We start from the raw sequence: 13,856 nt of genomic DNA on the forward strand, positions 1-13,856 counted from the left end.
AATAAGAAACTGAAACAAGACTTCACAGTATAGGTATGCAGGTGTGTGCATCAGCATAATGACGAAAACCTTGTGCAAGGTTAGAAAAATGTTCATTAGGTTGGTTTCTGGCATTCTTCTCTATCACATTATTATTGCCAAAATGTGCTCTCTAGTATTGCACGATTAAAAACGCAGTTCTAATACATCATTTGCTGGCACCTTCACATTCATAGCAACATAGAGAGGAATGGTTAAAAATTTGCTTTGCTTCTCTGACCTTCATTTTAGGTCCTTCTCATGTTTTCTGAGCTTCTTAAAGTATCATAAACCCCTTCCAGGGTTTACAGGCAGCTTGAGCACATTGTGCCAGATTGTGGAGAAGCTGCAGAGGTCGCAGTGTCTATAGTGGTGTCCGGTAAATGCAAGTTTCTTGCATGATGCATTATCTTCAGTACCAATTAGATTACGTTATCATTTTAGCAAAAATCTCTGTTTCCAGATATATATCAATGTGTCTCCAAAGAACTGCACTTTTTAAAAGAGTTGCTCATTCTCTGTCTACTGTTCGGTGTTGTAAAATGCATGTATGTTGCACAGCATAGTGTTTGGCCTTGAGCTGAAGGTAGTAGTGTAGGTAGTAGTGTAGAAGGTAGTAGCAGTAGTAGCTTTATGCATATGCATAAAGCTGCAGTAAGCCAAATGTGAAAAGATAAGGGCTAATACGATACAGCCATGTAGCAAAATTTACGCGTAAGCAAACTGTTTGATGCAATCCCTAGGAAAGTAAGCAAAAATATAAGAATGTGCTTATATGATAAACAGTACCTTTGTTTCAGGCGCATGGCCTTCTACCGCCATATTCCATAACAGTTCATTATTTAACACTTTAAAACTATTTGCCCTGTATATGTCTAACTGCTCTAAATTCGAAAATTTTCATTGATTGCACTATGAAGGTTATGGCCGTGGTTTAAGTCACTGCCAGAATTAAATTTATAGTTGTAGCCGTCCTATGTGTGATAACAAAAAACCATTTTGGAACCAGGTGACTGTTATGCAGTATGCTAAGTGTGCGTATGAGAACAGCCACTTATATTTTCATTGTAACAATGTATGGTTACAATGAAAATATTGTAAATTACAGATTTACAATGAAACCATTGTAAATGTTTTGTTATGTTCACCCACTCCTTTCTGTAATGCCTTCGGGCCCTGAAAGTATCTTAAATCATTAAATGAAATAAATAAATGTATAAAGTATGTATGTACAAATCTCGAAGCCATAGACTGTAATTTTAATTGAAGGTGTTATTGTGTGGAGTAGGTTTTTGTGTAAGCATTGTCTAGAATTCGCACTACATTAAGGTGTAGTGAAGTGAAGCGAAAAATTTTGTTAAGACGAAATGGCTAAAGTACATCCTCAAGAGTCTTAAGCGCATTTAGATGACTTTACAGCATGTAGTAAAACAAGAATGGGAACTGAAGTGCTTAATTTTTGTTCATTATTACCATATGGCACCAACATGCAATAAAGACAAAAGAGGAAGAGAAGTGAAGTGCACTAAAGGGCAACTCGCTCCTGATGGGAGCTGCATTCACATCTGCAAGATGCATGCAATCTTTGAGTTATAGCAGCAGCTATCCACCTGTTCACTTTGTTGCACATTTGTATTGTTTATGTACTAAGTCTCGCCCTGGAAGTGTTAGGCAGTGCCACTCGTGGCATTGGTGCTGCATGCAAGACATCCTTCTAACCACAGGTGTTATATATTATATAAACCTAAGTTCTTTTGAATTCATGTAACCCACAAAAGTTCCATTTGAAAGGATGTGCCATATTCGCCATCAATGCCATGAGTAGCACTGGCTGACAGTCACAGGGCGAGACGTTAACCTTGCTCAGCTATTATGCAAAACTATTTTACATACAAATGTGGTAATTAGTATGAATGCCGAAAGCCTCACAAAATAAAATTTTTTATCCGCTTCTTACAACGATTGTTATTTTGCTTTACCTCAGGATACCTTTCTACCTGCATTGCATCCTGTGGCTGACCACTCCAACGATCTCGGCAGAATCGTTACACAGGTGTGTTTTTTTGTGATGCTCAGTACCGATATTTTGTAGTTTACGTTCGATGTAAATGCACAGATCGAATGAAAAACGGGTTAGAAGATGAGCTGACAGGCACTGTCTCCAAACGTTTGTTAGGAAGGAAAATCTTTTTTACAAGTTGTCATTATAGCAACACAAGAGAGTGTGCACATCACACCACCAGTACCTAGCAAGCAACAGCAATATACCGTAGAAGCCAAAACATCAGGTGAGAACCTGTACTAAACTAGGGACTGTATTAAGACGTTTTGGAGGCTTAAACTATTTCTTGGGTTACTCTGTCTAATTGCTTGAACTGAACTGACGTGTCCTTCAAAATAGTTTGCATTCGCATTTGATGCAATCTGCAGCAAAATATGAACAAAGGGCTGCAATACTCTTAGGGCCTACTACTGAAGTAGGAACCAGTCTTGCCAGTGTACTGAAGCCTCAGGAAAATGAAATGTGGTACACTGCACCACATGCACACACAACAAATTTTAATCCACGGGCATCTGTACACTGTGCTTGTGCAGGACTGGGCAACTGGCTGTTCGTGACTGACACAACTATGTACATCAAGACTGTATTAGGAAGCCACGATCTTTTTGAGTCAATGTAACAGTCCATAAACATATGGATTTCCACGAACATTTTGTCTGCCACACTTTTCTTTGTCATCTTTTTGCACTCTTGCTTTGATGGCTGCGAGACACTTCAGACTGGCTGAAGAGCCAATGGTAGCCTAGTAGCTGGCCTCGCAAAGTTATTATTTTGATTTTTAAGAGACACCTTGCTTTGGACAATGCTGAATAAGACATGAAAAGGCACGGGATTATTCACAAGGTTAGAATGACTTTGAAAGAAGTTTGAGGCTTCTTTTTTAACTCTGATCTGTCTGCTAAGACCAAATCATGTCAGCTTTTAATGCAGCAATGTTCAGATTTGGAAACTGCAAGGCTGTGTGGGTACTCAAACACCATCATTGCTTCATATAGCTGAAGTTGCTATGACATCAAGGCAGAAGCAAATGACATGGCAAAGGAAATGGTGGACAAATGACTCTTGGTGGCAATTATGTAGGTTCATGGGCTATTGCATTGAGTAAGAAAATGTGTTCCTGATACAGCGTGAACAGTGTTAAAGCTGAAGAACAAACTGGCACCTTCTGCCTAGTCCTACACAAGCACGTGCACAGAAAGGGATGCCTGTTGGCCTTGAGGGCCACCACTAGAGAGATCAGCTGCTATCGCTGACAGAATGTGACATCAGATGACTATAGTTCACACCTTTGACGTAGTACTGCGCAAACCTGCAAGGTGGAGAGAAGTAATGAATAAAGGGAAAATCAGACATCCACCCGTTCGTAGCAATTGATACAAAGGAAGCCCATACGGGTTCCTCGAAAGAAAAGCCTCCTGGTTCATCCTGGTCCGGGACGAACCAAAAATTCGTCCTGGTCCGGGGCGAATTTTTCTTCAACTCTGAGGCTTTTCTTTCCAGGAACCCGTATGGGTTTCCTTTGCAGCAATTGCTACGAACGGGTGCATGTCTGATTTTCCCTTTATTCAGTTCACACCTTTGCTGCAGCTCGCTGGCTGGGCAATTGAAGCCCTGATTGTAAAGTTGAAAAGTTTAAATCACAAGGCGGCAATTTAGTTGCCAACTCTTACAGCATGGTTCACTACTCAGTGCTGCAGTGCTGGACATATTCGACCAAGGCTGGTGCGAGTTCTCATGAGTACCCATGTTCCAGCTGCTGCTAGATACTTAGTTGATAAAGCCACTGAAAATGAAATTTGGTCATCGAAAGAGTCATGAAAACGATGCACACAAGGCTTGTAGCATGCTCACTTGGTATGACCTCAGTCAAAACACCCTGTGTAGAGATGCTGGCAAAAGTGCAGCAGAAGTGTGGATTGAGGAGAAAAAAATATAGGCTGTTCAAGTTCCACATGTAACAGACGGATAATAAATTGTCGTTCAGCAAGAACTCTGGCAAAAGGGGCAAGCCGCACTCCCCACGACGAATGCTGTAAAAACAGTACTGTTATTGCAGCAAAATTGCCTATAGCTCTTTTGTGAAAGATCATGCCAACTGAATAACCAATATAAAAGCATCAAGTTGCTCCAATAAAAGCCTTGTTACGCTGCACACCAGACTGGGATGTAAGGTCTAGGTTGTTTTGTAGCCAAGATGCCCACAAGCAATGCTTAAAACATGTAAACACTTGGAAGTAACTGTGATTAAACAACTGCCGTGATTAAACTGCTGATTAAAGTGATTAACACTTCATAGCTGGTATCACACAATGTTTTCTATGCCACGGAAATATTCCAGAACGTGGGGGCCACAATTCTCCTAGAGGCCGATACAGACACGGTGCCAGCAAGCATAGAGTAAAGATTTTTCCATGTGCATTGATGTAGTCTACCACATTTGGTTTTCTTGGGTGCACAGTCATATTGGGGTAACAATTTTCTGCCTAAATATTCATTGCAGGGAGCACTGCAGCCAGCTAAAGCGAGTTTTTTGTTCACACCTTGCTACAGATGCGGCAAGATGTAGACTTGACCCATTTTCCTAGGCACATTTGTTGGGTTCAAGAAAGAGCACAGAGTAACTTAAGAACTTTATTCCTTCTAGATTTAAGGCATGGGGCCAGGTGTTACCCATTGTTTTAAAAATTTTACCAAACTGGGAAAGATTCTTGAAAGTCTTCTCATATCAGCTTGATACAGTCCCTGGCGTAGTATGGGTGCATGTGCTGTGGCTTTCTTTAGTCTGTTTAAAAGGTCGTTTTCCTTTTGAGTGTTCCAGTCACAAGGAAATCACAAATATATTTGGTTTCAGGAACCCTTGTGACATTACACAATTCCTTTACATGTTGCAACCAAGCTTATTTTTTAAACACATGCCTTTCTTTCAGCATGGAAAAAACATCTTGGATGAAACAAGGCAAAAATGGCTGCTTGGACATTTGTACGATATTCCAACTGAGATGGGTGAAAAGTAATAAAATGTTCTACTTTCCTAATTTTTGTACCATGTGTACAAAATTCCTAATAGGAATGAAGCAAATTCACTTTTTGCACTAGCCTATTACAGAAACAAAAAATGATAAACTGAGCTTTTAAGGACGCCCTCAGAAGGGCCCAGTCCGTGCGTCTTCTTTTCTAGCGCCATGGCTGTGAGCGCAGCTGAGCGCATCTGCAGCCTGCACACCCTGTTCTAGAGGTGATCTGCTGCGTGTGGAAAGACTAGACGTGCTGATATGGCGTGGTATTATGTGCACCGTCTTCCCACGTGTTTAGTACACGGGGTTGCATAATCTGTAGTTTCAGAGATGCATTGAAGTTTGAGACAGACAAAGCATTCGCCTCCACTGCCAGCACTTTTCATGATAGTGTCGTTCCACTGTGTGTGGCAGTATCAAAGAGGACAGAGTGGATGCCAAAGCAACGCTGGGCTTGCTTCATGCTACCTATGTGAAGGTATCGTTAACACACAGTGAAACCATATCTTTGGTCGTTGACTCTCAAATTCAAAAATTTTTTTTCTCATTCAGATTTGTGTTTTCGGACTGCGGCCCTTTTTGTGGGAAAACAATCCATTTGCAAATGTACTTATTTGACTAAACGGTCGAGTCTGAGTACACCAAACTAAATTGCTGATTTTAGTGGATTCGTTATGTTGGGGTTTCTTTGTACATGACTCCAGAAAAAGACGACCATCGTCTGCTCAGACTGCGCCGCGCCCGCCCATGTAGGAATAGACTTAATTTTGGTTGGCCACGATGGTTATTGGTGTAGTAGCTGTCGTGTGTCCACCCATACACATTTTGTCGGCTACCCGAAAACCTCAAAGAACAGCTGTATTTTGCTTATGTGCATTCACTAATCAAATAAGTACGTGTTTGCTAGAATCTCCATAATATTGAGTTAGCTGGTCTGCTTGAAAATGTTCAAAATATGGGAGTTAGATTTGTAATAGGAAGTAATACTAAAAGGCTTTGTATTACTGAGAGTAAGGGTAAGCTGCAATAGCAGGATTTAAAAGACTAGGCAATCTCTTCAGTTAAAATTATTTCACAGCATGTACTATTCCTAACATGTAGAGATAGAGAAATTCATATCAGGCTATCATCATACCTCACAAGAAAGAGATTACAATAAATAGGTTTATTAATTTCTTTTTACTATAGGTGATTCCTCACATTGTTCTTTCCTTAGACCAAAGGGACTGCAAGGTTTTTCCGCCTGCAAATGTTTGCATAGTTTTCAAAGATAATTCACTCCCTGCTTTGTGTGCTTGATTTGAATGTAAGTTACATTACACAGAATTTATACCCCCCCTGCTATGCCAGTACAGGCGAAGCACGCACTTAATGAATAACCACAAAAGGATCTTGGAGTGAGCAAAAATGGCATGTGCAATAGAGATATGCGTAGATGTCCCGTCGGTGTTGCTGTCAAACAAGAAATTGTGATATCAAGGAACTGAGCAAAATAACTGCATGTGTGCTTGCCAAACTATAGCTGTCATTTACACCTTGATTGTGACTTAGCTACCAAAAGAAGCTTTCTTTTTTTTGTCTTGTCCTTTTTCTGTTAAAATGTACTTTTTTCTTTGTCTACTTTCGTTTGGGTTTTTGTAGCGATATCATGTGCACATGTGACCAATAATGCCGTGTGGAAGTTAGTGGTTGTTGGTATTTCTGACTGCCTGTCGTTTGTCCAATGTGTGTACTAAAGTCAATAGAGCACCAACCAGTATAAACCAATGTGTTGAATTTGTTTTCTTGTTTTAGTACGAATGATCTGACTGGTTATGTACCCAAGTAAACAATTAGATTATGAAAACAAAGTTTATCAGAACATGTCATGCATTTTACTTATAATTACCCTATTTCAACTGCAGAACCCACATGTTCAGGCATGTAGATTTAAGTAGAACAAGTCTTTTGCGATTCTTAGATCTGAACAGGTGAGAGCAGTGTTAAGGACACAAAGTGAGTCCACATAGATAAATGGCATGGTGCACTGTGCACTGACTGATAATTGATGTGTTTTTGCAACAGACAAGCAAATAAATATCCAGTAACGCCTTGTCAAAGGCACGAAAGCACATAAAGAGGCAGGGGGTGGTCACATACAAATGTGCTGTGGTTTTAGGTTTGTTAACAAGCATGCCACTGTCCTGTAACTTCAGAGAACAGGTGCTGCGCTGACACATTCATCTTGTTTTTTGTTATTTTGTGGGATTTTATTAGTTTCTGGGTTAATGGTTGTTGCTTTCGCTAACATGTTGCACTTCTGAAATTTTGGCTGTCATCTGTACTGTTTACAGTGTATGTACTCTAATGGTCACATTATAGTGGTGCTTAATCGTGAAGGCTCTCATTTAAATATAAACTTGTCTGGTCTACATATGCTTTTCTTCATGCCAAAGGAATAAGATATACTATGTTTGTGTCAGAAAGAAACTGAGACTGGTGTCTATTATTGCACATCAATGTATGCTTAGTTGCGTTAAGATTTTTGCATAATTTCAACAACTTATTTGGTGCATTTCTGTAATATTCACTCTGGCTTATCCACTTAGGTGTAAGGAATAAAGGCAAAAAAGTAAAGCATAGCAGTGGATTCAACTTAATGGTCTTGATTCTTGTTACCTTCTTGGCAGCTTTTCTTTTTGGAAACCCCGCAGGGGCGTCTGCGTCTGCAGGCGTTTGGTGCGTTGCGACACCACGGACCCGAGCACATGAGGGTTGGACCCTCCCGCGTGTAGCCGTGCGCGGCTTAGCCGTGTCCGGGGAAAGGGGGATCCTGGAGGTTGATCCGATGCCGGGTGCTCGGACCTTTAAGGCCCCCCGGCGGAGGCAACACACCTCTTTGGCCTCTGCTTCACGTAGACGGCACCCCCGGACTGACCCACCCGGGGGAAATCGGTAGTTGCCTTTTCCTGTCTCTCTCTTCCTCCAGCCTTCGTCTTTCTCTCACTTTTCATCTTTCCTGTCTTCTCCTTCCTTCCGCTTACTTCCAAATTTTCCAGGCAGCAAGGGTTAACCTTGTGTGAATAGCCAACCTAGGTTACTTCATATTTGGTTATAGTGGTAACGTACAGCTGGCGTTTGCAGGCCGTGTTTCGCGTGTACTGCAGCGTCCCCTTGTAGGACTCCACGGTGGGTGGCTGGCGTTACTGCCGAAATTACAATCTCCTATGGCTACTTCCTTTCCTCCACTTTTTGGAAAAGCATATGTACAAAAGCATGTTTTGACCAAATACGCTGCTGCTTGCGAGGCTTTGCAAGCACCACTATAACGTGAGAAAAGTAGTGTGTGGCCATTTGGTTATACAAATCCTGGTGTAATGACACCACAAAAAGTAAACGAGAAAAGATATGTACGCACATGACAAAAGCACCGGATCTCACTGCAAGCTTTAAAATAAGGAAACAGGCAATATTTAATAACAGGTGGAGACATGATGTGATGATATCTGCTAAAGGAAATTTTTTATGCAGTGCAACTAATAGATCACTGATACATTTGTCATTCTTTTTAAATGTTGCAAGCCACAATTACCTGGCATGTTGTCAGATCGTAATACCTGGCTACAACGCAAGTTGTGTGGAACACGACTGCAGTCACATTCTTTGCTGTCTTTAACATTGTGGGAGGGAGGGTTGTTTCACACAGATGACTCATACACCCTCAATCTCCCTGATTTCGCATTAATAGAGCATCCCATCTGTCCAATGTAGGCACGGCCTTATGATTGCAGCAGACTACATAACGCTTGCGGCCTAGCTCACTAGATGCATATTGTGCTTCAAGCCACAACCACCCTTTTCCTTTTTTTGGCTTCTGCCTTTTATTACAGCACAAAACTCTCCTAACAAGGGCCTGAGAAAACAATTATTTGCGCAACTAAATTAGGCATGAGTATGGAATATAATGAATGAGATGAAGTAAAAAGGTGGTTGCAGTTTTGTATGCATTTGTGATTTTCATGGGTAATTGTGTAGCTGGTCTCTACGGGCAAAAATTTTTTTTCTGTATGAAACATGTGAAGAGAGATTTTCTCTGATGAGAAAAAAAGATAAGCCAGGAAAACAAATTAATTTGTTGCGTGCAGCACAATTTGCAGGTGATGCACTGTGCAACGGAGGTTATGTCCAGTCGGCCATTCCCATCCAGTCATGCTTGCATTGCATAGACACACATTGTATTAATTTGAGATTGCGGCTAATGAAGTTTGTGTGCAACAACTCTCATCCACACATTGTGATGCACTGCAAAATAGATTGGTTCTTTCCTGTGTTCTTCAAAACTCGTAGCCAGAAATTATGAGCAGACATACATAAGATAATTAAGCTTTGGCAGATTAGCGCAAAAAGGAGAAATGCATCAGTCATTCTCAGTTACATTGCATGAAGAAATTGTTTTTGAATTAATGACGTCACTTCCTGTCACTATGTGTGGTATATGATGTCTGTTTTCTTATTAAAGCGAGAGTTGAGGTTAGGCGCTTGTGTCCTGCCTGTCTTAGTCTTCATTTGCTTCTGCGGTGTCATTACACCAGAATAAATCCATGACAGGAGCTGCCAGTCCATATACTACATTGGGCTCAGTACGGCTGGCGGCCTGAATGTGACGAGCGCGAAGTAGCAGTAAGAACTTCAGAAGGGTAGAATTTTGTGTCAGTTGGTGGTGCAAATTACAATATGGTGAAGCACTATAGATGGAACAGTGTGAGGCGAGACAGATGGGAAAGTGCTACAGACAACTGTGAGTGTTTACTAGAAAGTTTCGCTGCAGCAGGACAATGCGTGCATTATCCTGATGCAGCAAAATTTGCCAATGTTAATAGTTGTCAGTAGCACTTGCCCATCTACATTACACTCAACCGCACACTAATAGTAACAGCAGCAACCAACTGACCCGAGCAATAATCAAAGCCCATAGAATTGCCAAATTGTAGGAGAAATGTTTCAGTGTAACACATGTTTTGTTAACTGACATGTAAATGGTGTACATGTCTGCGAACCGATGATCAGATGCATTTTTCATGCACATACATTATTTTGTAGAACTGCTTCCTCCTTTGGTTTTTTATGGCTTTTAGGAAGCATTCCAAAGTACTTAACTGTTTGTCTGTTCTAAAATTAAATCTGTTCTCAGCCAGCACTATGTGGCATTACTGTATAAGCCCTCACTTCGTCAGTGTCCTTCGCGCCGTTCCCAACTAAATATGAATAACCAAATAACCATTTTTTTTTAATTTTCAGATTATGAAGAGTATACTCTTAACATATATTTCATTAGAAAAATTTTCTCAATTTTAGGAAGAAGTCCGGCTGGCCCCAAGCCTGGTGCGAAATGAAGAAATGGCACTCCACATCAATTCATGTTTACTTGTCGTCATAGCCAGTCTGTTAGCTTAATTTTTGGTTCTTCCTATTGAATTCTCAAGAAAGGTACCAACTCTGTCATTCATTGAAAACAAATGTTTGCACTTGGGGACGCAGCCATGCACAAAGCCTTTGAGCTCATTAATATCTTTATTTTTTAAAGAAAGTGCAGCTCCTGCGTGGAGCAATAGGTTGAATAAGACGAGGGTAAATGAAAATATGGTGACATTAGTCATCAACAGTTGTCCAACAAAGGAAGTTTCAAGCTGGAGCCAACATCTTTGCAAGGGAACCAAATGGCTCCAGCCTAAGACATTTGTTGTTCAACCTGGCAAGTCTCCTTGTCGAAATATTTCCTCTAGCCTGAGACTTATATCCATTCCACCACCACTGACCAACAATCCACCCATACATTTGGCAACCCATGGCAAGGTAACAAATTCAAAGAAAGGGAATGTAGTGTGCAACCTGGAAGGTAGCATGAACAGTATTTTATTAACTTAATGAAGTGCAGGTTTGCTATCCAATTACTTCAGCATGGTTCCTCAGAGAGAATAATATTTCGAAGCTCTCACAATTCTGCTCCTTTATGTCCGTTAAATCTGTCCTGGTTGCTACACTATCAGCCCTCTCTGTAATTGCATAGCAGTGTTTTCAGTATGCATCCTGATTCAAAAGAATAGTTAGGCTTCTACCTCAGAATGTCTACTACTGCGTTGCAGCTCAAATTGTATGTCTAGGTGGTGACTGTGATGCCATGTGCTTTTTAAATAGGACAAATATGCTATTTGAAGGGCAATTAAATGCAATCTCAAATGACCTCAGCTCGGGGGATGACACGATTGGAGGCCAATGTGATAAGGACGATTTGATTTCTGAAAACAAGGCACTTAAACATGAGAAAGCATGGCTAATTTCGTCTAAAGATGCTGCTATTGGATATGGTCAGGGAAGGTACTTGTTCATGGCTGCATTTTCGTCGTGTTATATTGCTGGCTTTATATATTGCACTGGGTATAGTGAAATGTTCCTGCTTGCACAATATTCAAATAAACATGGTAGCCATGCTAAAGTGTCCATGCAGAACACAACTCATACACTATTATGGACTACAGTGGAATCTCGATAAACGAAAATTGCTTAAGCGAAACTGCCCCTGAAATAGGACACCATCCTGATGGTAGATGGTTGGTTGGCTCTCTGCAATGTCTCTCAGTAAATAGAACGCCTGGTAAATGTAACCAATTTCCCTGGCACCTCGAGGCTTCATTTAAAGAGAGCCCACTGTAAAAATATAGGGGGGATCTTGTTTGGAACTTTCGCAAATCTAGTCGTAAACAAAACCGCATTTCTGTGGGAGCGAAATGCAAAAGCACCCGTGTACTTAGACTTAGGTGCATGTTAAAGAACCCCAGGTTGTCCAAGTTAATCCGAGGTTACTCGCTATGGCATGTCTCATAATCAGAAGGTGGGTTCTGGTTGTTCAAATATGATAATTTTAATAGCTTGCTCTGAAATACAGCCCAATAACTACACTAAATTATGTAGCTTGTGTGATGAGTCCCAATTTCTTAATTTAGTACTTTGACATTTGTCATATTTGTATGCTAGTCCATGCAAAATACCACTGATCGGCCTCATTATGCAAGCCACTGTTAATTAGGAATGGCTTAGTCAAGCAACTTAAACTTACAGCACAAACACCTAAGACGGACCACAAAAGGACGATACGACACACACTTTATTTCTTCGTTGTCAATGCAATATAAACCCTAGGCCATATAAGTGCGCAGGCACTCAGATTACAGAGATCTGCCAAATTATCACATATGCAAACATAGGCAGTCAAATTCAGATGGGTGCAGGGAAAAAATATCTTACTGATGCAATTATCGCCTTGCCTTTTTTGTGGTAGGCCTCTAAGGCAAGCCGCGCATGCTCATTCTTGCTTTTGCCAAGAATCGACGTCCCCTCAAGTTGTGCCTCACAATTGTTGCAAGAGTTTATATGCGCACCAAGTGCGCTCCTCTATCTACATTTTTGTTTACTTTTTGCGCATGTTCCCTGCGTGGTCCCTTAAACACATTGCGTAAGCTGCGTAAGCGCGTGACCCGCGCCACCAAGCATTTCGCTACGTGCTTGCCGCACCTAAACTAAAATGCCTTTAATTCCTTCACAAAACTCCCATTGTACCTCCCAGTCGAATGAGGGTGAAGTGGGCGTATTACGGTACCCCCGTTGTGTGCCCAGTTAATGCCCACGTGAATGGGAGTTTTATCGTACGCCCTTTCAATGGGCGCAAAAAAGATGTACAAAAGGGAATGCGCTAGAGGACAAGCAAAAAACTCCCATCTGGGTGTTTATTTGTTTAAAGTGTAGGACCCCGGTGTTCAATGACTTCGAGTACAATATCTTAAGAAAGGGAGGGATGAACGACGCACACAATTTGAGAAAAGCGCCCATCAATCCATCAGGCTCCCCTGCTTTACTGGAGTCTATACGTTCAAGAAGAGACCGTATTCCAGTTTCATCAATAATTATATCATCCATGTTTTCGATGACCTCATTAGTAGACGGATGCGGAATTGCGCTCGATGCACTGGGTGAGAAAATGGAAGCAAAAAACTTGTTGAAGCAGTTGGCTTTTTCTAAGCTATTTTCTATTTCCACTCCGTCATGCTGAAGTGATGGAATACATACTTTGTCTTTTTTGTTATATTTAGCAAGATTCCAGAATAGCTTTTTTGTAGTTTGAAATCGAGAAGGCAAAGCACCAAAGAATTCTTGTTTTGCCTGTCGGATTTTTGTTTGCAGCATTCTGGTTATGGTCGCAAGTGCGACGCATCTCATTCTTGGAGCCTTTGCCCGCATCTTGCGTTTGCACCATCTGCTGCGCTCTTCCTGCCAGGACCAGACAGCTTCCCTGCGGCCAAGCCGTGTGCTTGGTGTGCTGGTATACCGCCGACGACAGTGCTGACAAACCGCACCAAGACAACGGTGTGCTACGGATGTTCCGCTACGACCTCTGTCCCAAGGACGGTGTCCGGTTCTCCGATCCTGCTCTGGGTGATGCGACTTGCCCACCGAGTATCTCCACCAAATTGGTGTACTGTGTTTACGGAGTGCTTGGCTGCCGGTGTAAGGTCGAACTGCGAGATCTGGAGGCCCACTGCCTATACGAATGCCGCTTCAACCCAATGACCCGTACTCTCCGCTGGAAAGACATCCCAGGGTGCAAGACCGATCAATATTTTCTACTCCGTCCAGGATGGTTGACTGGTTGATCCCGCATATGATGCATAAGGACGGCGACTACATCTGCAAGTTCGTTCGGCTACGGTCAACGCCTTTGAAACAGCCTT

At 41.6% G+C, this 13,856-nt stretch overlaps 1 protein-coding gene across 1 annotated transcript in view; it reads left to right on the plus strand.

Annotated features, from left to right (window-relative positions):
- The window catches only part of LOC142563469 (uncharacterized), a 31,171-nt gene extending 20,316 nt beyond the window's left edge, over positions 1 to 10,855 (plus strand). Inside the window, exons 4-5 of the mRNA XM_075674022.1 lie at positions 2,003 to 2,071; positions 10,429 to 10,855. Of these exons, the coding sequence (XP_075530137.1) occupies positions 2,003 to 2,071; positions 10,429 to 10,527 (168 nt within the window). The 3' untranslated portion in view covers positions 10,528 to 10,855. The remainder of the gene's footprint in view (positions 1 to 2,002; positions 2,072 to 10,428) is intronic.
- The last annotated feature ends 3,001 nt before the right edge of the window (positions 10,856 to 13,856 follow it).

This window comes from Dermacentor variabilis, chromosome 11 (assembly GCF_050947875.1).
Source record: "Dermacentor variabilis isolate Ectoservices chromosome 11, ASM5094787v1, whole genome shotgun sequence".
Lineage (NCBI taxonomy): Eukaryota > Metazoa > Arthropoda > Arachnida > Ixodida > Ixodidae > Dermacentor > Dermacentor variabilis.